General features: G+C 42.5%; 1 protein-coding gene across 5 annotated transcripts; it reads left to right on the plus strand.

Moving 5' to 3' along the window:
* The first annotated feature begins 6,523 nt into the window (after positions 1 to 6,523).
* Positions 6,524 to 26,624, plus strand: FKTN (fukutin). 5 transcript variants are annotated; one of them, XR_012621590.1, is made up of 10 exons: positions 6,524 to 6,894; positions 8,183 to 8,242; positions 10,021 to 10,224; positions 12,759 to 13,036; positions 15,243 to 15,375; positions 17,039 to 17,168; positions 18,279 to 18,412; positions 19,306 to 19,433; positions 23,574 to 23,685; positions 24,302 to 24,431. XR_012621590.1 is itself a non-coding variant. In XM_074812309.1 (9 exons), the coding sequence occupies exons 1-9, from the start codon at positions 6,790 to 6,792 to the stop codon at positions 24,513 to 24,515; spliced, it is 1,386 nt and encodes a 461-aa protein (XP_074668410.1). In that variant the 5' UTR covers positions 6,524 to 6,789; the 3' UTR covers positions 24,516 to 26,624. The 5 variants fall into 5 exon arrangements, 4 of the variants coding, with proteins under 4 accessions (XP_074668410.1, XP_074668412.1, XP_074668411.1 ...); XM_074812309.1 differs by lacking the exon at positions 23,574 to 23,685 and having other exon boundaries at positions 24,302 to 26,624; XM_074812311.1 differs by lacking the exon at positions 23,574 to 23,685 and having other exon boundaries at positions 19,306 to 19,477; positions 24,302 to 24,437.
* Positions 26,625 to 27,098: the final 474 nt, after the last annotated feature.

Raw genomic sequence — 27,098 nt, forward strand, 5'->3', positions numbered from 1 at the left:
TGTTAAATCTTGTTTGTATCAATGGGTCCTTTGTGTCCATCAAGATTTCTCAAGAGAAGAAATTCCTTGAAACAACGCGTAACAAACTGGTTGTGATGTTCAGTGGAAAACTTAAATTCTCTGAATTTTAATACCTGCTCTAGAAAGCTTTGTTCCTCTCAAAATCATGAAGTTGACTGGACAGTTGAGACCTTAATGTTAACTTCATATCTGGAACTTAAGCATCTCTAAATATTTGCACTGTTAACAAAGTTAGCTGTACTCTCTTTTGCAGAGCAAAGTGCAAAACAATTCCCAGTTTAACTGTACCTTTCTCTGCCAGTTTAATGTTTTGTGTCTTGACACAGAGATACTCTGGAAGGTGACATGGGTCTCAAATAAACAGTGTCTGAATCTGTTTCACTCAGTATCTACAGATGTTGCTATCCAAGTAGTGTCTGTAGTCAACTATTTCTTCATTGTTTCTTTTTACTGTAGTGAACACCTCACTGGGAGTTCTAGGGGCTCAGCTGCTATGAATTCAGTGGCATTCAAGGGACTGAGGCTTTCATGCTTGGACCCTGGTGGTGTCTAGAGAGAGGAGGGTTAAGACGGATGCTGTTTGTTTTGAGACTTGTACTGTTGAATAACATAAACAGATACCAAAATAGGCTAGTAGCTGTTCATGCTTCCCAGTCACCGGCTTGATCTTGGGTGTTCAGCTACAGTTCCTATTGAAATTTCCCTTTTTGGAAAGAAAGGAAATGTTTACAGTAACTTAATCCGTAGTAAGAAAGACGTTTGAGTAATCTCCAACCCTATGAAAGAGCATTTAAATTATGAAAGTTTTTTAGCAAGGTGTAGTGCAACCTGCAAGGTAAATTTGATATGCACAATGTAAAAATGTAATTTTTCTTTAACGCTTATAAGTAAGTTTGATGTATTTCATCCTGTGACTTGTAACTTGCAAGTTATGGTTTAATTGATGTCCTATATGAAATTAACACGTGACTTCAAAGAATCACAGAATCATCTTGGTTGGAAAAGACCTTGAAGATCATCCAGTCCAACCATTAACCCCACACTGACAGTTCCCAAATACACCAGATCCCTCAGTGCTGTGTCGACCCAACTCTTAAACACCTCCAGGGATGGGGACTCCACCACCTCCCTGGGCAGCCCATTCCAACGCCCAACAACCCATTCTGTAAAGAAATGCTTCCTAATATCCAGTCTAAACCTTCCCTGGCGCAACTTGAGGCCATTACCTCTTGTCCTATCACTTGTTACTTGGTTAAAGAGACTCATCCCCAGTTCTCTGCAACCTCCTTTCAGGTAGTTGTAGAGGGCGATGAGGTCTCCCCTCAGCCTCCTCTTCTCCAGACTAAACAACCCCAGTTCCCTCAGCCGCTCCTCGTACGACATGTGCTCCAGACCCTTCACCAGCTTCGTTGCCCTTCTTTGGACACGCTCGAGTAATTCAATGTCCTTTTTGTAGTGAGGGGCCCAAAACTGAACACAGGAATCGAGGTGCAGCTTCACCAGTGCCGAGTACAGGGATAAGATCACTTCCCTGTCCCTGCTGCCCACGCTATTGCTGATACAGGCCAGGATGCCATTGGCCTTCTTGGCCACCTGGGCACACTGCTGGCTCATGTTCAGCCGGCTGTCAATCAACACCCCCAGGTCCCTCTCTGACTGGCAGCTCTCCAGCCACTCCTCCCCAAGCCTGTAGCGCTGCTGGGGGTTGTTGTGGCCCAAGTGCAGCACCCGGCATTTGGCCTTCTTGAAACTCCTCCAGTTGGCCTTAGCCCATGGCTCCAGCCTGTCCAGGTCTCTCTGCAGAGCCTCCCTACCCTTGAGCAGATCAACACTCCCACCCAACTTGGTGTCGTCTGCAAACTTACTGAGGGTGCACTCGATCCCCTCGTCTAGATCATCAATAAAGATGTTAAACAGGAGTGGCCCCAAAACCGAGCCCTGGGGGACACCACTCGTGACCGGCCGCCAACTGGATTTAACTCCGTTCACCACAACTCTTTGGGCCCGGCCACCCAGCCAGTTTTTTACTCAGCAAAGCGTGTGCCCATCCAAGCCTTGAGCAGCCAGTTTCACCAGGAGAATGCTGTGGGAAACGGTGTCAAAGGCCTTACTAAATTCAAGGTAGACAACATCCACAGCCTTTCCCTCATCCAATAAGCAGGTCGCCCTGTCGTAGAAGGAGATCAGGTTTGTCAAGCAGGACCTGCCTTTCATAAACCCATGCTGACTGGGCCTGATCATCTGGTTGTCCCGCACGTGTTGTGTGATGGTACTCAGGATGAGCTGCTCCATCAGCTTCCCAGGCGCTGAAGTCAAGCTGACAGGCCTGTAATTTCCCAGATCAGCCTTCCAACCCTTCTTATAGATGGGCGTCACATTGGCCAATTTCCAATCTGTCGGGACCTCCCCGGTCAGCCAGGACTGCTGGTAAATGATGGAAAGCAGCTTGGCGAGCACCCCAGCCAGCTCCTTCAGCACCCTCGGGTGTATCCCATCCGGTCCCATAGACTTGTGTGTGTCTATGTGATGTAGTAGGTCATTGACTATCTCCTCCTGGAATTCGGGGGGGTCATTCTCCCAGTCTCTGTCTTCTGGCTGAGGAGGCTGGATTCCCTCAGTACAACTAGTCTTGCTATTAAAGACTGAGGCAAAGAAGGCATTAAGGACCTCAGCCTTTTCCTCATCACTTGTTACCATGTTTCCTCCTGTGTCTAGCAGGGGATGGAGGCTCTTCCTGGTCTTTCTTTTGCTGCTCACATACTTACAGAAACATTTCTTGTAGTCCTTGATTGCTGAAGCCAGATTAATTTCCAGCTGGGCTTTAGACCTCCTGATTTCCACCCTGCATAGCCTCACAGCATCTCTGTAATCATTGTGAGTGCCTAGCCCCTTCTTCCAAAAGCTTCTCCTTTTCTCCCTGAGTGGCAGCCAAAGTTCCCTGTTTAGTCAGGGTGGTCTTCTCTGTCGTTGGCTTCTCTTACAGCACCTGGGGACTGCCTGTTCCTGAGCCATTAACACTTCCTTCTTAAAGAGTGCCCAGCCTTCCTGGACCCCTATACCCTTCAGGATCATCTCCCAAGGGATCCTGTCAAGCAGGTGCCCAAACAAGACAAAGTCAGCCCTTTTGAAGTCCAGGATGGCAGTTCTGCTTAGCCCTCTCCTGTCCTCTCCAAGAATAGAGAACTCTATTATTTCATGATCGCTGTGCCCTAGTCAGCCTCCAGCTGCCACATCACCCACCAGTCCTTCTCTGTTCACAAGAGGAGATCCAGCAGGGCACCTTCTCTGGTCGGTTCACTCACCAGCTGTGTCAGGAAGGTATCTTCCACACATTCCAGGAATCTCCGGGACTGGTCCCACTCTGCTGTGTTGTATTTCCAGCAGGTGCCTGGGAAGTTAAAGTCTCCCACAAGAACAAGGACAAGCGATCATGAGATTTTTCCTAGGTGCCTATGGAATATTTCATCCACCTCTCTGTCCTGGTTGGTGGCCTATAGTAGACTTCTACTACAACATCTGCCCTGTTGGCCTTCCCCCTGATTCTAACACAAAGACACTCCACCCTGTCTTCACTACACTTGTGCTCAAAGCAATCATAACAGTCCCTAACATACAGCGCCACCCCACCACCTCTCCTTCCTTCTCTGTCCCTCCTAAAGAGCTTGTATCCATCAATTGGCGCACTCCAGTCATGGGAGACATCCCACCACGTTTCTGTAATAGCCACTACATCATAATTTTCCTGTTTCATCATGGCTTCAAGCTCCTCCTGTTTGTTACCCATGCTGTGTGCATTGGTATACATGCACTTCAGATGGGTGGATGTTTTGCCCCCTTCCCCCTTCAAATCTAGTTTAAAGCTCTGTCAATGAGCCCAGCTAACTCCTGCCCCAAGATCCTCTTCCCACTCTGGGACAGGTGCATTCCATCTAATGACAAAAGGTCTGATGCCCTGTATACCAACCCATGATTGAAAAATCCAAAGCCCTGATGGTAACACCCGTCTTGGAGCCACAAGTTCATCTGTTGAGTTCTCCGGTATTCTTCTTCATCCATCCCCCCAACTGAAGGGATGGAGGAGAACACAATTTGTGCCCCCAACCCCTTAATCACTTTCCCCAAGGACCTGAAATCTCTTCATTGCTTTAGGACATCTCCTGGTAATGTCGTCACTACCTACCTGAAAAACCAGGAGAGGGTAGTAGTTCTTGGAGCTCACTAGAGCGGGGAGTTTTGCCTTGAGGTCCTTGACGTGGGCCCCAGGAAGGCAGCAGACTTCCCTATGAAGCAGGTCCGGTCTGCATATTGGGCCTTCGACACCCCTCAGAATGGAGACTTTACCCTTAAAGGACAAATTTATTATACAATAGTTTGCACAGATGTCAAATTTTTGCTGCTAACAGCTAGTTCAATTGTTTTTAGTAAATGTAGATATGAAGAATTGCCTTAAGCACTTTAGATTTTTTTTTTTAGACTCTTCCAAGCTGGTGTCAGTCGAGTACCTGTATACTGGTGATATTTGTTGCAGCTGATGCACCGTGTATACCTGCAGCTAGAGGGGGATGCACACAGCCTGTGAAATTACTTTTTCCTAAGGCAATCCACATCAGGGTTTGGAGGGGTTGTTCTTCGGCAATGGATTAGACCTGCTGAAGGTCTGTGATTTTGCCCTGTAGTTAACGCTTAATATAATATGCCCAGAGCCTCTCTGCTCTGGACTTGATGCCCTTTGGTGGCTAGATAGGAGTCATCTTCTGTACGACCAAAATGGGAGTTTTTAAATTCTTTTTTAAAAATACTGATTATTGGTAGTCTTTCAGAGTTAAAATAATTTCAGAGTAACTTAATACATCAGAAAACTGTAGCTTTCATTGTTCCTGTGGAAAGCTGTATGAACTGTAGCAAGGGATGTTAATTTCAGAAAGGCTAATTTAAAAGTGTCCAGGTGGTAGGTGCTTCTCCAAATACCAAATATGGATGCCAGAGGGTGACAAGTTTATTTCTTTAGCCGAAAAAAGTAGAGGCCACTGTACAAATCCTGTTTCCTCTCCCCTTGCACTCTCCCATGTTACTGCCGTTTCATATGAAGACTGGGGAAACTAACTGGTTCCCTCAGGAAGAACATTTGATTTAGGAATATTTTAGTCTGATATGGATCACAGGTTACGAATGTGATGCATAGTTTGATAAGACAATGGCAACGAGTTCTGATCATTGTCCCGCCCAGCCTCACTTGAACTCAAATAGTCTGAATGCCCTGTTAGAAGGGAAAGCCTGGATGTGGTTTTCCCTCACAGTCTTGGCACAAGGCCGAGCAGGCGTGATGCTCCATTGCCTGGTGCTCCCACCGCAGCTGCTGTCTTGCACAGTCCTGCAGTGCCTGTCCGTGCAGCTGCACTGCTTGTCCTCGAGCTGTGGCAGCTACTGCTTTGCTGATACAGGAAGCATGAAAGCTCATCCTGGGACAACCCATGACAGTATTTGTACCTCATGCAGTGTTAGCTATTCTAAACGGCAAAGGATGGTGTTGGATTTCTTCAAGTTGGCTGGCAAAATACCACCCCATTTTAATAGATCCAGAAGTTGTGACTCTGAATGTGGTATCTATGCTGAACGCAACCCCGTTGATGCCTATAGCTGAACAGAAACCCTTGCAACATGATGGCTTAACTACAATTGAATGAGTCCATGCTGGTAGACCAGATTTAAAAGATGAGCCACTGGAAAATGCAGATTTGGGATTATACACTGAGGGAAGTAGCTTTGTGCACAATGGAGAAAGAAAAGCTGGATATGCCATGGTAACTTTATGGGATGAAATGGAGGCTAAATCCCTGCCCCGGAATATTTCCGCACAGAAAGCAGAAATAATTGTGTGGGACCAGGGCCCCTGAAACAGGAGAGAATCAGAGAGTTAATACACAGACGGACTTTGGTGTTGTGCATGCCCATGGGGCTCGAGGGCAGCTGGTGCGGGGCTTACCCAATCATTTCTTGGTTGTCCTTTGGGTATTCTCCAGCAGTGCCTCAGCCCTCGCCCCACGGAGAGCCCCGCGAGGAAGGAGGCCTCTCACTGTCCACACTGAGTGGCAGGGGTGCCTTAGGATCTGCGGAGTATTTTGATGTCTTTGATTTGCGTGCGATGCAAGCGGCTTTATTGACACAATAACCTGAAATCTGATGTGCCTAAGTTTTCCTCGTTTTATCTTCCGACATGGCGGGGGGGGGGGGGGGGGCGGGGGGTGGTGCGTGTAAGAGGGTGTCGGGTCTCCCGGCGGGGCGGGGCTGAGAGACCCTCTTTTGCCGGTAGGCCAGAGGCCGGGCCGCGGGGGAAGGGCGGAACCGCCCGCTCAGCCCCCCCCGACCGGGGCGGGCTCGGTCCCCCCGCGCATGCGCGCACGGCGGCGGGCGGTGCTGTTCAGCGGGGAGCTGCAGCGCCGATAAGGGGGGGCTGGGCCGGCGGGGCTTGGGGTGCCTCGGCGCCGGGGCGGGTAGCGGTGGGGTGAGGCGAGGCGAGGCGCGGCGGGTGACAGTCCACGAGGGCCCCCTAGCTGAGCCCCCGCCGCCGGCCCGCGGGGCTCCCGCAGGGCTCCCGGGGGCCGCAGCGGCGCTCGGCTGGGCCTGCTGGCTGCAGCCGGCGGGCTGGCGGCACGGCCTGCTCAGCGGCCCCTCTTCCTTGGCCGGCGCGCAGGGCGGAGTTGGGAAATCGGAGAAGATGAGCGTCGCCGCGCTGCTTCCAGGCGGTGATTGAGAGCGCCCCGAAGACTAATGCAGAAAATCAATAAGAACGTGGTCCTGGCGCTCCTTTCTCTGACCAGCCTGGTTTTCCTCCTTTTCCAGTTGTACTATTACAAGTTCTACCTATCACAGAAGGTAAGGGAGAGCTGTACTGCACTCAGGATGATGTCTACTCTCGTCAGAGTCCTTTAGCAGCATTCCTGCCACCCCAAACTTCCCTCATGCGGCTAACAATTCCTGTAATGTTCACGTGAAGCGGCTAGGTAGTCCTAGCGAGTTTCTGGTGCAGGGGTACAATTAGATTTCAGTTGTCAGTCTGATATTCAAGTCATTATGTCAGCCAGAGGCATCCTCTTAATTCTAAAATAGGATGCTGTTCGGTGTTCTTAGCTGCAGGTTTGAGCCTCCAAGACTTAATCACGAGCCTTCCTACTCTTATTTTATGGAAAGTGAAATCAAACTAAGTGCTATCTTAGGGCTCTTCTCAAAGAACAAGTAAGGCAGCATTTACTGGTTGCAGGTTTTTCAAGTGCGGTGCTTTTAAAAGAAAACCCAGCTTTTTCTGCAGTTGACTTAGCTCTTTGTGATTCAGTGTTCATAATTTGCTAGATGTTAACGATAAAATCCTACTTTTGTATTACCCGTCCAATGTTAGCTGGGTGTGATTTTCTGTAATAGAAAAGGAGATAAATGTTACTATAAATGAGATACTCCGTTTTTTTGATGGCTTCATAGTTTACAGGTGCAATGCAGACTCGACAAAGGAACTAACTTTATTTTTACAGAACAACTGCATAGGTATTATTTGCTGAGTTAGTTTTCTTTGGTGAGGACATTCTTAATAAAATAAATGCAGGTGGTTAATAAATGCTGGGTGGTACTGTAACCTTTGACTTATTTTTTTATAGATTCTCATTGTAAACAACAAGGCTGTGGATGAGAAATTCTTCACATTTTGATAAGCTAAAAGCTGAGCCACTAACTGCCTTGGCTTTATCATCTGGATATACTCTCAAATTTAATTCTCTAGGATTACATGTGGAAAAGCAGAGACACACCCTGCTGTCTTTACCCCCGTGGTATCTGCCTAACAGTGTTTGTGTTTTGTCACCTTCTTATTTTAACATTTACTGTCATATTGACTTAGCAACCTGAGGCCTGATCGTGTAATCCTTGCATATCTGGAAAGTCCCAAGGCTTGCATTGTCCTTCTAAATGCACTAAGCTAGAGCAGTTGTTTATGATTTCACATTCAGTACTGTGGTTGAGTGACCAGAGGCATAACCACAGCTGTAATTACAATGTTCTAACTGGATAAATGTCCCTGACTGTCCTGTTAAAGAGACCCTAAGCAGGAATTTAACTGAAACTTACTTATTTTCTTTTTTTCCTCCCTCCCCATCCCCTTGTTTGGTTTTGATAGAATGGAGCAGTTTTTTCCAAAGTCAGAGGAAGCCAGTCAGGCCAGGACAGCACTAGATGGGTATGTACAATGTCATTGGTTCATACAGTTCTTCTGCAAGTCTCAGAGGACTCACATGGAATGGCAAACTCGGGGTCCAGTTCTCTTTCCGGTTCGCTGGGGATTTTCTAGTATTAAAGGACTAGGAGATACTTTCTTCACTGAGTTATGAAGTGTTTCAAAACATCTGTTTAAAATGGAAATGAGAAATGGTTACAGCTGTGATAGGGATAGCAGGAAAGTAGGTATTTTTCCACAGATTTGCTTCCTGTTCATCAATCTGATCTGCTAGTTTTAGCTACAGAAATAATGCTAGCCTATCCCTTACCTTTCAGCGCCATATAGCTGAGATCACTAAGAGGGTGGCATCGCTTCTGCTTGTAGTGCTGTTGCGTAAATTCTGTTTGTTGATCCGCGTTTTGTTTTCATGTTTTTACATCTCTCTGAAGCCAAAGCCCTGTCCCAGAATTGGAGTTTGGTCTGTGGAGTATGATTGAACAGACTGAGCAGCTGGACAGGAGGAAGGTTAGAGCTTCAGTTAGAAAGTGAGGATCAGCTTGCTGGACAAGTAGCTTGGGCAGTAGGCTACTGTTTTCTCTTAGCACAGCTCTTCTAGAAACCTTGAGATGTAACAGACATAAAGCCTGACAGTGCTGTTCTAAGCAAATACTTTTTCCTGATTAGAATGGTACTTTAAGTCATTAAATTTAACTGTTACAGTTAAATACATCAGCTACATTTTTAATAGCAGTGTGGCTGTGATTGCTGTAAATCTTCTGTATGCCATGGACATTTAAATGTACTTGATTAAAATTCTCCACTGAGTCAAGTTAATAAATCCTCTCATCAGGCCCAGGGCCTTCTTGCTACAGCTTTTAACTTCCTATGCAATGTTGTCATGGTTGAGTGCCCTGGGTACACTGGTATCCAAAGACTGGATAGTGCTCACTTCCTACCTTCTCACTGAATCACACTTTGTATACAGCACGCATCATGCCTGAGGTCTGGGGATACTGTTTGGGAGTGGGTCAAAAGTCAAAGTATGACTTGCTAAAGTCAAAATATGAACAGTGACTTGGTCTTGCCTTGTCCACAGACTTCAAAGGCAGTCAATGTGATTAGGTGAAGTTTGCCTTGGACTGGCTTTCCCAATCACATCCCTGTTCTTCATGTGCTTGGATGTGACTTTGCAGGGCCTTTTGCTCCAGAAGCTTCCTGATGAGTGAGATTAAAGTGATCAGAGTTCCCCAGATCCTCCTTTTTGAAGATGACATGAGATTTGCCTTTTCTCAGACTTGAGGAACAGCTCCTGACCACCATGGCCTTTCAAGATGTTGCAAAGCAGCCTCGGAATGACATCAGCCAGCTCTCACAGCACCCACATGCTGCATCACATCTCATCCTATAATCTCTGATTTATTCAACTGCTTTCTCACTCAATCTAGAGCTGGAAAGAATCTAAAACTTTAGCCTAGAGTCCATTCTCAAGTCTGACACTGTAGGGTAGGAGTACTTTAATTATAGAAAGTTCTAATTGAAGCAGAAAGGTTTTTATTCTAGTCTTAGAGACCCGGAAAGCCTGAGAGCAGCCTGTTCTTCTGAAAGAGAAAATTTCCATTTCCACAATTGTTCATGGACGTGCATGGAATTGTGCACACACAGAAAATGTATTGGGAGATAAGATTTCCTTCTGTCAGTGGGTTGGTTTTTTTTTTCATTCTGTCAGAGAGTTTTAATGTTTTAACATTTGTACACTTAAAGGTGGTGTTTCTAACATAATTTTATCCTTTGTCAAACAGCACGTAGTTAGGAAGTTCCTAGGCTTAATATCCAGTCACAATATACCAGTGTATTTGATCGATCCTTTGATTCTGGGACTGGTTAATAAAGACATTGAACAGATCAGAAGTTCTCCTGATGGCCCCAGTCCAGAATGCAAGTACTTTTGTGCTCCAAGAGACTTTACTACATTTGCACTACTGGACAAAACGTGGAAACATGAAGTAAGTGCCTTTTCTTCAGTTCACATTTGTGTATTGTAATACATTCAACTGTTCTGTGATTTTTGTGACATAATGCTTTCGCGTTTGTATTAAGGCCTCTGAATTCATTGTGTAAAAATCTCCTAAGGGTATTGGTAGAGGAAACTTTTTAGAAGTAAGAGTCATTTACAGATAACTAGAAGTTTTTAGCAGCTGGCTGCAATATTCATAAACACGTGTAGGAAGAGGCCATGCCAAAAAGAAAAAAGAAGGTGGTCTGTTAGAAATGAAGAAGGAAAACCTTAAGCCTGTAATGTAGGTACAGCTGTAATAAGTCACAAGTCTGGGAATCTGTCAAGGAGGAAATGCAGGTATTGATGTGACAAGGCTGGAAAGATTATCATAGTGTGCTGGTTTACATTTCTTTTAGTACATCCTTGTACTTAACTGACAAAATAAAATGGAGTTTTCTTTGGTGTTCTGAGATTTGTAAATGGATGTGTTAAAAGTAGAGGTGTAGCATGTGATGAAGGACAAAATGGAATCCAAGATTATTTCATCAGTTGTCATGTGTAAATATGTATTAGATTAATTTATACAGACTAGAGATACCAGTAACAAACAGCTTTTTTTTTTTTTTCTTTTTTTAAAGCAGGAGACATTAAAATGAACTGAGACTATTTTACTGAAGGAGTCTTACTCAAGTGAAGAGTGGAGGCATGCTGGATCTGACCCAGCAGTTGTGTTTACCTATAGCTGTAAAGGAATTAAAGAAATGGAGAATAAGATTGTGTGGTAGCTCACTTAATATAAATCCATCTGCCCATTCACTTGTGGCTCGCTGATAAAATCTGTAGCACACAGAGAAGCTGATATGCGTGTATAGAACAGTTCAAGGGGGCTAACTGAAAGGGTCTTCAGATGCTGATTAGTTCTTATCAGCCAGAATTTCATTCCATTCTTCTGTGGAAGTATGAAAGCCTGTTACCTAGTGCCACATTCAGTGTTTGGTGAGATTTAGACAAATATTTATGCATATCATAAAAGAAGATTTTACAGTAATCGTTTTTGTATTAGTGGTATTGTTGTTCAAGGACTTGGGAGTGCCAAGTTCAGCACAAGAATAGCTTTAGAGAACAGTTTGAGGATGCAGAGAAGGGTGCTATGGCAAGGAGCAAACCTAGTCTAAGCATGGCTTAAAACATTTATTTGTTGTCACAGAATCACAGAATCATCAAGGTTGGAAAAGACCTTGAAGATCATCCAGTCCAACCATTAACCCAACACTGACTGTTCTCAACTACACCATATCCCTCAGCGCTGTGTCAACCCGACTCTTAACCACTCCGGGGATGGGGACTCCACCACCTCCCTGGGCAGCCCATTCCAACACCTAACAACCCCTTCTGTAAAGAAATACTTCCTAATATCCAGTCTAAACCTTCCCTGGGGCAACTTGAGGCCATTCCCTCTTGTCCTATCGCTTGTTACTTGGTTAAAGAGACTCATCCCCAGCTCTCTGCAACCTCCTTTCAGGTAGTTGTAGAGGGCGATGAGGTCTCCCCTCAGCCTCCTCTTCTCCAGACTAGACAACCCCAGTTCCCTCAGCCGATCCTCATGCGACCTGTGCTCCAGACCCTTCACCAGCTTCGTTGCCCTTCTCTGGACACGCTCGAGCAATTCAATGTCCTTTTTGTAGTGAGGGGCCCAAAACTGAACACAGGAATCGAGGTGCGGCCTCACCAGTGCCGAGTACAGGGATAAGATCACTTCCCTGTCCCTGCTGGCCACGCTATTGCTGATACAAGCCAGGATACCATTGGCCTTCTTGGCCACCTGGGCACACTGCTGGCTCATGTTCAGCTGGCTGTCAATCAACACCCCCAGGTCCCTCTCTGACTGGCAGCTCTCTAGCCACTCCTCCCCAAGCCTGTAGCGCTGCTGGGGGTTGTTGTGGCCCAAGTGCAGCACCCGGCATTTGGCCTTATTGAAACTCCTCCAGTTGGCCTTAGCCCATCGCTCCAGCCTGTCCAGGTCTCTCTGCAGAGCCTCCCTACCCTCGAGCAGATCAACACTCCCACCCAACTTGGTGTCGTCTGCAAACTTACTGAGGGTGCACTCGATCCCCTCGTCTAGATCATCAATAAAGATGTTAAACAGGAGTGGCCCCAAAACCGAGCCCTGGGGGACACCACTCGTGACCGGCCGCCAAGTGGATTTAACTCCATTCATCACAACTCTTTGGGCCTGACCATCTAACCATTTTTTTACCCAGCAAAGCGTGTGCCCATCCAAGCCACGAGCAGCCAGTTTTGCCAAGAGAATGCTGTCGTATTGAATAGTTTGAGGGACAAAATTTAAGACAAGGAAATAGTGGTTGGAATTGCTTGTGGCTGCTGATCTTTAAGGTCTTAGAAATTTTTGAGTATTTTGTGCTGAAGTCAGGTTAGGAAATGAAAATGAGCAATAATGATAAGCATTTAGCATTGAATTTTGGTTTCTTTAATCTTTAGCTTTTATCTCTCTTCCTGTCTGTCCTTCGCTCTCATTTTTAGGTGGGCCTTTTTAGAACTGCTGAGAAAATGGGGTTCCAGTGGCTAAAGATTATAAACAAAGACCCCCGCTTGGATGGGATGGATGACCTGTCTGGTATTGAAATTCCCTTGCACTACATATTTAAACTGGCATCTCATGCCATTCACCTGGTGGTCTTCTATGAGAGGAGTGGCAATTATCTCTGGCATGGCCCCCTAAGACTCAAGCAATATATGGACAGAAAGTTTGTGCCTTTCCGGAAACTCCACTTTGGTCGCTACCCTGGAGCGTATGAAAAGTGAGTTCAAAACAGAGGAGATAAAAAGCCATAATGGCACTTCCAAAATATCCTTTTTCTCCTGTATATAAAATAACTCTTTCCTGAAGTCAGGTTGCAAAATTGAACTCGTGTGTGATTCAGCCATCAAAGTGCACGTAAATTAAGGTATGAAGATTTATCCAATTCTGTTTACCTGAAAACAAGAGCTTCCCGCCATTCATAAATGAAGAACTACATTTTAGAGGAAGTTGCTGTGTAGCCAGGCTGAAGCACATAGAAGGATGAGAGAAGTCAAAGAAGTTATGACTGAGGTTGAATGTACCAGAGGATCTTCTGATAGAATCAGTGGTTTACCATTAATATATTTAAAAGTTTGAAATCTGTTGATAGCCATCTGTGCTATTAACACAGGGGTAAATTAGAAGTGGCAAGAAATTTAGTACTAGCTGATAGATAATTGGTGTTCTTTCTATAACAACATGTATCCAAAAGTTGAATACAGATATGAAACATTAAATGAAAAGGGGAAGCAACAGAAATCCATTCAGTAACAATACAAATAATCAATGTTAAAGAGCATGAATAAAGAGAGGTGACATTTGACACAAAGACGTGTCAACCACTGCATCTAACCCATGCTCTGAAGTGCTGAGACAACTCCTTTCTTGTATAAATGTTTGAATTGGTGGTGTTTTTTGTCCATAGTCTTATGCTTAAACTTTGCATTGCATTGGTAAAGTTACTGTAAATGTCTGCCTTTCCCTACAACTTTCAATAGCAGTATTTCAGGAAATACATGTCATGGCAAATCTTGTCACTATTTTCAAAGCCAAGCGCATACCACTAGGCTTTGAGAACAGTGTTCCTGTAGGGTATGTGTATATACCATAAATGAGGGAAAACCAGCCAAACGTTTGCCAGGTCAAAATAAATCTGTTCAATTTTTTCCTTAAAATTGACACCCTTCTTTCTTCCTCTTGAAACATGGAGTTTGTACCAGTTATGTACCTAAACATTGGAAGTCAACTGTGTAAGCTGTTAAATATCACCATTCATTGTGAAGGCTGAACAGTTTTAGATTTTTAAATACAAATAGCCTTAAGGTACAGGGTAAAATTTGGTTCTGAAGTGCATCCCATACTTTGACAACTAGATAAATAGTCTGAGTTTTCAAATGCAGTGAACAACAGCTCTGAATTCAGTGCAAGTTGTGAGTCAGTAAAGGAATCAGTGATCTGACAAACTAACTGTGGGCTTACAGGCATAGAACTTCTTTTAAAAGAAAATTCTGAAGTGTGTGGGGAATTTGTTGAAGCTCTTGTTACTCTTTGATAATCAGTTGTGTGGGTATTTGGACAGGGGAATCACTGCTAGAGTATGCATTAAGATTTTAACCTGAGCTAGAGGAAAAAGTGGCTTGTGGTTTGTAAAGGAATTAAATGGGGTAGTGCAGGGGTTCTCAACCTTTCCTTCACCACGAACCCCCTTTAAATACCTTTTGTGGCCGCGGACCACCAAGACTTAATTCACGATTTAAAGCACCAGACTGCATCAAATATTTATTTCAATTTTCTCATGAAGAGTCTTCAAATTTGGAGAGAAGGGGAAGTAAGTGAATCTGTTAATGCACAGTTCTATTATAATATCTTTATTGCAATGATTCCATATGAATTTAAAATAATAGCATCAATGCGCTTCTTGCTCAAATGGCCCATTTTATGGTATTTTAATGTGCTAATTCCGAATATGATGCCAACTTTTACATTAAAACTTGATGGAAAGTTTTTACAATTCTTCTCACCTGCCCCCTTGTGTTCAGTCACCATATATTTTTGTTTATGGGTCCAGAGCCACCACTTGGAGGAACAGACTTCAGCCCCATTGTGGCTCTAAAGAGGGCCATTGGGTTAAGAAAATGTCTTTAAGAGAAAAACTGCTTAATCAAAGTGGGTCCCACCAACCATACTAGCACTGAATATACTAGTGTGTCAGGGCAGGTGGGGCAGGGCTTGAGTACTAGAGGGGAGCATTGAGGGGAAGGGGCTGTGGGAAGAGGAGGTGCAGTGCTTGCCACAGGCCCGATCAAATATTTCTGGGCTGGATGTTCCCCACCCCCACTTTAAGCGTTCATTGACCCCCTGTGATGACATCGTGGCCCCCCAGGGGTCCGTGGACCACAGGTTGAGAACCACTGGGGTAATGTAGCATCTTTCTTTCCCTGCAGGCCAGAATTTCTGCATGTTTCCATCGATGACTTAAAAGTTCAAATTCCAAAAAATCCATCCAGTTTTCTAGAGGAGATGTCACACTCTAGATTTCTCGAATGTAGGTACAGAGAAGCTCGGGCTTTCTTTCAGGTTAGTGGTAATCAGGTAATGTCTCTGAGAAGTAATGCGTGTTTTCACTGATTGACTCAAAACTACAAACAGTTCACTGTTTTTTTTACCTATATGGGACTGTTTGCATACATAAAGCTACATACAGCCTGTGAGACTCAATCCACAGAGTTTAGTAAGTGGTGATAAAAGTTCAATGGAAATTCATGGTCTTTCTTATTTGTGAGCACATTTTTTTCCATTTTCCAAAACTTTGAAAAGAAGAGGTAATCAGCATGTTCATACTTCTCATGCATTGTTCCTGTTAAATAAATTTCATGTAAATAAGGCTAAGATCTTATGTATCTTTGTGGTTGAAAATTTTCCATATGGCAATTATCAAAATTCTGAGTAATATTTCATTTTATATATTCTTTTGAACTGTATGCTGCAGTTCCGTGTTCCTAGTTCAGTTTATTTCAAGTGCTATATTCATTCCAAAATTACTTATTTCATTGTTTTTTGACCATGTAAGCTAATGTTTTCACGACTATTTAGAGCATTCTTTTTAGAATATTGCTACCTTATTTAGCAGACAGTAGAAAACTTTCTGGTGCAGTATGGGGAGCATTTTGTCCTAACTTGACCACTTCGTATCTCAGTCCTTTTCAAGAGTTACCACAGTTAGGACTGTGGAGTCAGAATCAGGTTGCTGAATTTGAGCCATCTCTGATTTCTTGGAAGGGGAAAAAAGAGGATACTAGAGGTTTGAACCATTCTTCAGACATTTGAGGTCTTGGGGAAGGGACTTCTCAGGGAAGGGAAGGCCATCCTTATTCTGTCTAGCAGGCCATAGATCCCCATACATTTAGCAGGAGGGTTACTATACCCAAGGCTACCTGTGTGTTTTCACTTCACCTGTAAAGGACAGAAATTGTAAACATGCTCCAGTACAGCTCCAAAACCTCCAGGCAGTGATTGCCACAGGCAGAGAATATGTGCTTCAGAAGGTATATTGAACTTTGGAGATTTAATATTGAAATGAATAGCTGGCATCTGTTGTGAAAAGTAAGTATTCATTTCAACTGTTTGTTGACCAAGAGCTCTTAATGAAATCAGTCGTGAAGCTGACTGGTGGTGCATTGTTCCTGTGTTTGATTTGGTAACGTTTGCCCAAACTGGCCTATTGTTTTCAGCTTTGCATTAACAGAAGATCTTGCCACACTTTGTAGCTGAAAGGTGGGCATGATTTTTCTGTTCACATTGTTTCTACTCTGTGGCAGAAATTGCCAACATCCAGTTGCAACACTTGGTGGCGCCAAGTAAACTAATGTGCAGGAAGTAACTTTTTTGGCCTTATTTTCCCGTGGACTCTGGGTATTGACTTCAGTGTGCAGAACGAGAGTTCATCTGTGTTGTTGCCAAGTACTGAGAATCAGTGTCTAACACAGTTATTCTCACTCTCCTTTACTGTGACTTTACATTCTGCTAGTTTGGAAAAACTGAAGATTGATGTTTCAGAGTTTAAATTTTGACTTGTTGTTCTAGTGCATGTTCTCAAACTTGGCTGTATATGCAAAAACAGATACTTCCTGGAGATTAGTTAATTAAATTTTTTAAGGTCATTTTTAATTAGGACACTGAAAAATGAAGGGACAAGTTTGCTCTCTGACAATAGCTTGCTTATTCTTCCTTTGCTTTCCAGCTGTATCCTGATGATGCCTCTCTTGATGCAGTGGAGTTCAGAAAAAAAGCAAAATCATTGCTCCATCTGGCTGCCCTGACATTGAATAACTTAGGAGTAAAGTTCTGGCTGAGCAGTGGAACATGCCTTGGTAAAACATTTGTGTTATGTTGCATTTTTAAACTCATCTGAAATTTTAAACATTTCATTCTCTATTGCTCGTGATGTCAGCTGAGTTTAAATGTACCAGGTTGGAAGGTAATATGTGGTGCTAGCCTTTTTGCTTGTGACAAAATGCTTTTTCTTTAGAAACCTGACCTTGGAGATGCTGAGCAAATTTCCAGTGAACTATTTAATGTTGTTAACAATTACCTGTGTTGTGTTCATCACTCCTTAGAAAGTAATCAGCAGTTCCCTAAATTGCATGACTTGGAATTTACTGAAATGCTTGTGGGAAAACAGTGATGGGCACATATTTCTGCTGTCTGTGTAGACTCTCACCTGATTTTTTTGTGCTGTGCAATTTGGTCCTTATCACTGACTTTTAAAATATAATTTACATGTATTTATTCATTTATTTTAAACAACATCCTTTTAATAAAATGTCAGCCTATTAGAGTAGGTACTGCAAGTTTTCAATTCTGAAGATGGAAGTAGTATCTTCTCACTGGTGAAGATTCTTTTATTATTTAAATAGGTTGTGAAAACTCGTGTGTTCGTGTTCGACTTGTATTTGTTTAGTCCTAGGAAACACAATTTTCTGAATGAACAGTTACTAAAAGCTGCTTATGAAGCAGAAAAAAGGATGTCCCACTTCTTGTCTTACTGTTTTGCCGTGGTGATTGAAAGATGATTAATGTATTGGATACTATTTAATATAATAAATTCAAATTAAAAGCACAGCTGTAGCTATGTAATTGTTCATTGCTGATTAGATTTGGGCCCAGATAAGAATAATTTTTTTTAAAGCCCTTTAGATTAGAAAACTGAAGATATTTTATCTTTGAAAGAGTTCATGTTTTCTGTCTCATGCTTGGCTTTGGAGAAAAGAGCTGGCTATAAGCGCAGTAAATTTTTTTTTCTTCAATGTTGTTCATTTCATACTAGAGAAAGGCAGAAGTCTTGTTTATGGCCTTATTCAAAGATTTCTGCCTGGCGACCTTGTGGCAGTTCATTTTTATGTTGCTTTTGTTGTACTGAAACATTTATCATGTTCCTGAATTAACTAGTTTGTTTTACTCCTCTTTGTTTTTTCCTTCAGGCTGGTATAGACAGTGCAATGTCATTCCTCACAGCAAAGATGTGGATTTGGGAGTCTTTATAAGGGACTACAAAGCAGATATCATTCCAGCCTTTCAGAAAGCAGGGTTACCACTGAAGCACAAATTTGGCAAGGTACCTAGATAATGAACAGTTTGCTTCATGAGTCTTCCTGTAGTTTGTAAATTTGGGTACAGCTGCAGATCACTTACATATAAGTGGGTATCTGAAGTCTCCTTGGCAGACATTTACTCAGTAGGGTTTTACCTAAACATATAATCTTGTTGATTTTTGCTTGTTCTCTTGGACAGTGTGTGAGAAAATACCCTTCCGAATAGCTTCAGCCCTGTTGGGAGTCTGAATTCCACCTCAGAAGTTTTTAATAAGTTTTAAAGGGGCCTAATCTGTGTCGGTGGTTCTAGGGATATTTAAGGATTAAGGCAGAATTTAGTCTTTGAGATTAGATGAGACTCATCATATGGGAGGATTGGTGATAGCCCTGAGATTACCTGTAGCCCTGTATGTAAAACTAGTAGAACAGGAAGGATGACTTGAGGCGGTCACTGGGCTTGTTCGTTATTAGCTTTTTCAGAGTGCGCACTGCAGAATGGTAGAGAAAAGAAACAAAATTACAGGATTATGAAGGTTCAGCCACAGTTCAAGTAAGTATCATGACTGCTGCTAGTGAGTGTTTTATCATAGAGAAAGTATGTTAAATGAAGACACCTACTAATCGTGTTTATTCACTGAGATTATTTTGCTTGTGGCAGAGGACAAGGAGATGGTGCTGAAGCTTTTGTGACTAAAGGAAGGAAAGAGAAGGTAGTCCCACTGAGGTGCAGAAAATCTCCAATGTTCTCAAGGCATGGAAAAAAAAGAAAGAAATTGCAGAGTTAGTGTCTTTTCTTCAGCTAGAATAGGAGTCACTCTGCATACCTGACCAAAATAAATCTGTTTTCCAAAACCTGCTGACTTAAGTAGCCTTGTATTTTTATGAGTATATACAGTGTGTATTTTTTGCCTTGCAGGTAGAAGACAGCTTGGAACTGTCTTTCCAGGGAGAAGATGATGTGAAACTTGATATTTTTTTCTTCTATGAAGAGGGTAACCATATATGGAATGGAGGAACTCAGGCCAAATCGGGCAAGAAATTTAAGTATGAACTGGATTTGTACCTCTAATAGGAAAGAAATTGAACAAGTTAGTGCTTAGTGTTGTCATTTTTTGTGTTGTTTTCTGGCAGAGTTTGTGCTCTTTGTGGGAGGAGAATCAGTGGAGATTTTGCACTTTGAGACCAGAGAAGTAGAAACAGAACAGTACTATGCCTTACTAGAGAGGTGCTGGGCTTGTCAAATGTCACTTCTCTCATGAAATCAAAAGCAATGATGGCATCTAATGTATCAAGTAGATCTTATCTGGACTGTGACAAGCTCTGAGTTAAACAGCTAAGATGAGAAAGAAGTCTTTAAAACTGTGTTTGTTGCACAACAGGCAGAACGGTGGGCACTTGTCTGGGAGCCAAGGCTGCAGCTCTGGCTGGGGGATCTGCAACATCTACCCCAGCAGTGGCCGATGCCTGCACCCAGACAGAGCTGCTGAAGGGAGAGGCTGCAGCGCAGGCCTCAGACTGCAGAAGTGCCTAGACCTCCTGGGACAGGGACAGGCAGCAGACCTGCCCACAAAAGGTGTGCCCAGGTGGAGGGCCTCACAGCAGGTGGCTGAGCTGTAGGAAGCAGTGAAAAGGCTGTAGCATCAGGGAGGATGAGGAGGAGTTAGATAGCTGGTTCCAAGTACAGTCTGCAGTGGACCCATGGCCAAACAACCAAAAACTCCCCCACAGGCACACAGAAGGGAGGGGGCCAATAATGCAGAAGAGTGGAAGCTGCAATGGCAAGGACCTGCAGGAGGAAGAGACTTCCCCCAAAACGTGAGATGCCCTTGCAGAACCACTTCACTGCTCTGCAGACTGAAGAGGAAAGACCCGTCATATCAGGAGAGGCGCCGGAGCTGAGTAAAGCAGCCTGGTCTGCTTCCTGTATAACCACCAGTACAACTAAGAAAAGGCAATGGGTGGTAGTAGTAGGTGACTCTTTTGAGAGGTATGGAGGCGCCCATGTGCCGACCTGATGCACTGTCTAGAGGAGTGTGTTGCTTACTGGGGGCTCCTACCAGGGATGTCACTGGGAGACTACTGAGCCTCATACAGTCCACTGACTAATTATCTACTGCTGTTGTTTCATGTGGGCACCAATGATAGAGCCAGGAGTACCCTGAGGAGTATCAAGCAGGATTACAGAGCCCTGGGAGCAGTGGTAAGGGACTCTGCAGTGCAGGTAGTTTTTTCATCAATCTTCCTGGTCAAAGGGAAGCAGTTTGAAAGTGCCAATAGCATCTGGCAAATCAACAATTTATTACGGGACTGGTGCCACAGCCAGGGGTTTGGCTACTTAGACCATGGGACTCCCTTCGAGAAACCTGGTCTACTGAGGGCTGATGATATCCTTCTGTCAGAGAAGGTGATAGGTCATAGGCCTGCCAACCTGTGGAAGAGGGCTTTAAACCAAAGTTACTGGGGGAGAAGAACCTCAATCCATCCCAGTCCTACCAGCTTCTTGCCAGTGCCAGCAATAGATGCTCAGAGCCTGGAGAGGGATCACAGGTCAGCAGGAGAGCACCTGAAGAGCAGCACAAAGGAATCGCGGCCAGCTTCATTGGGGGCCCAAATTAAATGCAAATGCACGTAGCATGGGGAATAAACAAGAGAAGTTAGAAACGTGCACATGCCTGCAGGTCTTTGATCTTACTGGCATCATGGAGATGTGGTGGGATGACTCCTATGACTGGAGTGTTGGAATGGTGGTAATGTCTGAGTCCTTGTCTTAGTTATCTTTGTTCTGGAATGATAAACAAAGATTGGGGAAGATACTTTGAAGACCAGAGTCAAAAGGCGTAGAGTAAAGGAAGAGCTCTTGGAATATTCCCACAGAAAATGTGCTATGTTGCAGAGTATTTTTCTTATAGCACAGCAACAATTTCACAGTTTTCCAAAGCAGGCTTAATGTCTGTTTTTTCCATACAAGATTTTAGAGGACTTTGTGATGCATTCTGAGGAGGAAGCTGACCACTAAATTCCTTTCCTTTTCTTTGTGCTTCCTTTGTATCTAAATTGCAATAACTGTTTCCATGCCAGTGGAGTTAATGTGGTCTTTCAGAATTCTGTTGTAGCATCAGGCCTTGGGTACTTGAGAGATGGTTTTTTTCCACCTTTGATATGACTGGTCCAATGCATGAGAACAGAAGGTAGATGTGAACCTGTGCTATGCTCCAGCCCCTATATCCTAGAATATTGCAGCTCTTTTGGAACTCCAGCTTCCATAAAACACTTTTCTTGTAGCCTAGTACTTATTTTTGGTGGTAATTTTTTTTCAAAGTTTACAAACATGGCTTTCTAGTTCAGTAAGAACTTAATTTGCTTAGACATGGTAGTGTCTAAGTCTGAACTCGTGTTTCTTAGGCATAGTTTACTGTACTTAATCCATACAGAAAAGGAGCAAGAAAACTGCTTGTTTACCATTATAAAGGCCCTGAGCCCTTGATAGAACATGGCTGTTCAGAATGCTTAGCCGAATAATTCCAGATATGCATTATTCAAAATACCTTTTCAGAAAGAGAAAAAAGATCACAGCTTTTCAACTGTGAGGTGTGATGATTTAGTATGCTTGATCTGAATGCCTGCAACACCAGAATGACCCTCAATTTTGCTTAGTCTTCAGCCCTTACAAATTTTTGGGGAAGGGAGAGTGAGGAGATCAGTCATATTGTTAGATCATGCTGAATCCTAAATCCACTTTAACACTTTTAAAGGAATCTCACCAGCTGTTTATGTAGTATAAGAAGAGATACTGTTTGCTACTAGATCGTCACAGATAAGGGTGAGAGTTCTATTCCAAGATAGTATGTTTTTAGAAATGAAGGGTAAAAGACATTTTCTTCAGAAAGCTAAATATTTGCACAGGCATACTTTCTATACATCTTGCTAAATAAAAGTATGAAGAATGAAAGTATTTCTCATCTAGTCTCTAAAGTATTTTTTGATTAGTCATTCTTAGGCTCTTGTTTCCTTGGAGAGCTGGTTTCTAAACCTTACAAGTCTGGTTGTATGTTTCACATTTTCATGTACACAAATACTTCCTCAACATTGCAGACACAAGCAAGCATGTACATCCTCCTTGTCTTGTCTTGGAGTTACAGCAATTGAGTCCTCCTATTTGTTTACAAAATTAATGCTGGACTGTTGCATTCTTCAGCTGATAAGTATTTACAAAAACTGAATCTGGGAATCAAATCTGTACTGTATGCTTTAAACCTTAAAATGAGTTAATTCTGTAGGTCTTAATGTAGAGGACTTTGTGTAAAATCTTTTCAGTACTGTTATGTCTGAAGATTGATGGGACTGAAATTGAAAGAAAAAATGATGAGCAGTCTATATGTACATGAGTATGTAGCCTTATCCCAGCCACTTGAAATGAACAAACAATGAGGAAGGATTCCAGTAGTGTGAAGCATCACTGAAAGCTACATTTTTTTCATCAATGAATGTTATCATTTGATTTAAATAATAGTTAAATAATTATTTTGGTAAAATTTCCAATCGACGTTTCAATTTGCAGATTAGTTTATTTAAATTACCCGTTTGTTCTCCTTAGAATTATTATTCAGAGTTCACACTGGAGTATATATTATTTCAGTGGTTTGCTGTTAGCTTTTGCATATGCACGCCCACTGAAATTCTGAGACGAATGATTTCCTGGGTTAGTAACAGCTAAATAGCTGTTTGATGATTATAGATCCACTAATAAAGCTTGTTTACCTTGTTTTCCCTTTGGTAGCTGGCATGTTTTTGCTTTTTGATTTAGTTTAGAGTTAATGAGTATTCTCTGGATATACATCCAAAAGTCCTTGATCACTTTTTTCTCCCCCTCCATTTAAGGCATAAAAGCAAGGTTGTTTTATTTTCTGATACTGTTTGCTCAACACTTAGAAATAAAATTAACTTTATGCTTAGAGGAACCCTTGGGGTTTTTAGTTCATGCAAATGCACCTATCTTTTAACCTTCTTTCTCAAAAGGTCTAAGTGCATATGGTTTCATTTTAATGCGTGAAAAGGAATTTTAAGATCACTTTCTTCTGTGGAAGACTTCGCAGAGTCAGAAGTGGTGTGGCCCTCTGCAGGAATAGTGCATAGGCTTTGATATTTCCTTGTTTAACACATCAACTTGACACTGTGCTCCTATAGGATGTCATTCTGATCAAACCGAAATTCACCTGTGAACCTCCACTGGTGTAAGCATACTTATAGGTGCGGCTTATGTTGGTCCTTCTGCAGAAAACAACAGGTGCAGAACAAGGTCAGTTTGGTAGAATAAATTATTTTTAAAATTTGAATGGGCCGAGAAGGTTCAGAAAGTACAGGGTGGCAGCTGTATCTTAATTCTTCACAGCTGCTCCAAGTCTGGGACCATGTTTAAAATGGATAACTGAGGGAGAATTGCATGCTTTGTTTGGTAAGATTGAAGAAAGGTAAACACTTGTTTTTAGAAAAGGCCTGACACATAATAAAGTATTTAATGCTGCTTTTATCAAAATCTCCCCTACCAAATAACATGTATCATCCTCTTGACACAATTCTAAATGAGGTAACTGTTAAATTCAGTTTGTAAGTAGGAAAGTAGAGACAGGGACTGAGTGATTTCCTATAGGTAGCAGAGTGATACAGGAATAAGCAGGAAAAGAATGAGAAATATGCCTTCCTAAGAACATGCGGTAAATATTGACCAGTTACTGCTGATAACACCCCTGTCCAGTATGTAAATAATATTTCATAGATAGGAAGTTATTAATAAGAAAAAAAATACTGTAAATGTAACATGGCCACTTGCTACAGTTGCTTGCTTTCTCCAAGAATTTATTTAGAGGTGTATTTCAGTCTTCTGCCAGTGACTGTGTTCTTTTGTTATGACACAGGTATCTCTTTCCAAAGTTTACTCTCTGTTGGACTGAATTTGTAGAACTCAAAGTACACGTGCCCTGTGAATCCCTTCAGTATGTTGAAGCCAACTATGGTCCAGACTGGAAGGTTCCTGTGAAGATCTGGGACTGGAAGAGCTCACCATCCAATGTGCAGTACAATGGTGTCTGGCCTGTTGATGAATGGGATGATGTTATTCAAATCTACTGACCACCTGACTACTAATAGAGCGTGCCTGCTATCCTTGAAACTGTCAGTTTGTGATTTCCTGTTTTCCAAAGGCATCAAGATCTGTTCCTTTTGTAACTTCTCTTCTGTTTCGTAAGGAGATGTTTATCTTTTTTTGCTTAACAGGCATGCATTTTCCAGGTAGTTAAAGGAAAAGATTAAAGGCAGCTGAAGAGAAGGGAAGCTGAAAGAAAAGCTGCACAAAGGGAATAGAGAAGAAATGTTGCAGTAAACTTATGGGCAGTTGACTATTTAAATGTAAACAGGGGCCAGGTGGCTTAGGCTTTCCTGGGATCATCAAAACCTTGGGACTTTTCACTTCTCAAGCTTAAGAGAGGGATAGGGTGGAAGAATCCCAGAGAAGTTCCTCTTTTTTCAGGAGATCCTGTGAATAACTTTTAAACACCAGAGTTATGAGTACCTCAAATGTGCATGATTTGAGACTGATATATCCCTACAAGATGCAGCAGGTTGCTCCTGGGAGTGGAATGTTTCTATTACACAGAATGCATGCGACCCACATGCTTTACACATAGGAGGTATTGGATAACGGTGTAATATGGAATGAATGGAAGGAGAAACTATCTACATCTTACATCTTCCAATAACAGTTGGGTTTTTTTGTGAACCACCACTGCAGGCAGTTACGACAGGGAATGTTACCTGCTTTTTTTGGTTTTCCTTTCTTTTCTTTTTTAAGAACATTAAGGTGTATGCCGCATGGATGTCTTTCCCATGAAAAAATAAATATTCTGGTTTTGATGTCCCAGTTAATGTGTTCTCCATGTAAAAGTTTTGTCTAGATCTTATAAGAAAGCAGGGATAGTTGTATTTTTCTAAGTAGATAGAAAAGGGAGTACTGATAGTTTTCTGTTTAACATGGGCTCACAGAACAGAGATCTCAGAATCATAGATCTTTTCTCTAAGTGTAAGCAGAAGTGTGTACAAATACTAACTTCCATCAGATTTGCAGTAGCATAATTGTAAGTGAAGTGTTACTGTAACATTAGGCTTTGGCTGGGGAGAAGTGGAAGACTCGCAAGTCTCTCCTCCTGCTTTTGCTGGTGCTTTTGATCAATGAAGTAAGCTTTCTTCTTCAGTATTTTGGAGAGGGATGATAGCTTTCATATAAGCATGCGTGTCCAAGTTTGTTCCAGTCCTGCTGTGCAAGGAAGACAAGGGCACTAGAGCTGCTAGTGAGTTACGACTATAATACATGCTACAGATAGGAGTACTTGTGAACCAGTGTCAAGGTACTGAATGAAGCTCATCTTTTACTTGCAACAAACCTGTATCCATTCTTTCCTTGTTAATGCAGAAAGGCTATCTATGGATCGCAGCTTTTCCAGCTTTCACTGGGTAGAGGTAAATGGAGTCTGTGGTTTGCATTCTGTTGATCTGTGGTTTTCAGCTGTGTACTCAAGTGTATACAGTTCTGGAGAGATGAAATAGCTACTGCCTGTGGTGGTTTTACTACTGTATCATTTCAGGTGCACTCTGGGGCTTCCCTGCTGTTTTCATCCTGGGGTGCGCTGTATGTATGCTTTTTCCTGCCAGTCCTCTTAGTTCCAGTGGTCTCCTGCCACTGAAGCACTGGAGTAAATTACTCAGCTTCTGGCAACAACTTGTCGCTCTGGCTCTTCAATTGGTATGGTAACCTTGTTAGCTTTGCCTAATTAAGGAGAGATGTAAAATCCTACTAATACCATTACATTACATCATAAACATTACATCATAAGGGATAATTTCTCAGGTAGAATTATTTGTATTTTTTTCCTTAAAATGAAAAAAGCCAGTGTCCTTATGGCTTTTGTGTTCAGAACTCTGTTGTCATGAACTTTGTTTAATAATGTACAATAATCCTGTTTTTCAAATGTGTTAGGTGTTTAAGAGTGAAAGAAAAGATACTATCAGAAAATTATCCTGTCAAATTTTTGACTTTGTATTTGTAGATGGAAAGACTAATGAAAGGGAGGATGTTTTTAGTTGATTATACCTTTAAGTTATTCTTCAGGTGAAAATATTTTCTCTTCAGAAGATACGAGTGTATATTTAACACTGATTAAAAGAAGAAGAGTAATTTGCAACTCAGGATGTTGTTTCATCCTTTGTTTTGTCATCTTGGGCAGCATTTAACACGCTTCATTGTAGTTACCATGACATAACACACAGAGAAAAATTTTGAACTGTTTCTTACACTGCTTACTGACTGTCTATCTTGAGCTTTTATTTTTTAATAAAGATACTTGGACACAACAAAGATACCTGGAATAAAGCAGGTGCCCATATGTAGAAAAAAGGATCCTTCAATTGAACAAACACATTGCAATTTGGCATGTCTCCTGTCATGCTTTGTGCAGTGCCCTGACTGCAGATTTCCTGCTTGTAGGAAAGTTCCCAAGGAGCAGTGTAAACATTGTAGAACTGGTGCTCTTCAAAGGTACACTGTGAGACTGAAGCCTTACTGTTCCCCACAGAAACACACAGATGTAGGCATTTCTTTCCTGTTAGGTTCTTCTGAATTGTTTCATCTGAAAAGGATTCTTAATTCTGTGTTACCTCCCT

Source organism: Strix aluco, chromosome Z (assembly GCF_031877795.1).
Source record: "Strix aluco isolate bStrAlu1 chromosome Z, bStrAlu1.hap1, whole genome shotgun sequence".
Classification (NCBI taxonomy): Eukaryota; Metazoa; Chordata; class Aves; order Strigiformes; family Strigidae; genus Strix; species Strix aluco.

Coding starts and splice junctions, on each gene's coding strand:
- FKTN (XM_074812309.1), top strand. CDS start 6,790: ATGCAGAAAATCAATAAGAACGTGGTCCTGGCGCTCCTTTCTCTGACC. Junction 17,169..18,278: donor GAGCAGTGGAACATGCCTTG/GTAAAACATTTG, acceptor TTTTTCCTTCAG/GCTGGTATAGACAGTGCAAT. Junction 18,413..19,305: donor TGAAGCACAAATTTGGCAAG/GTACCTAGATAA, acceptor TTTGCCTTGCAG/GTAGAAGACAGCTTGGAACT.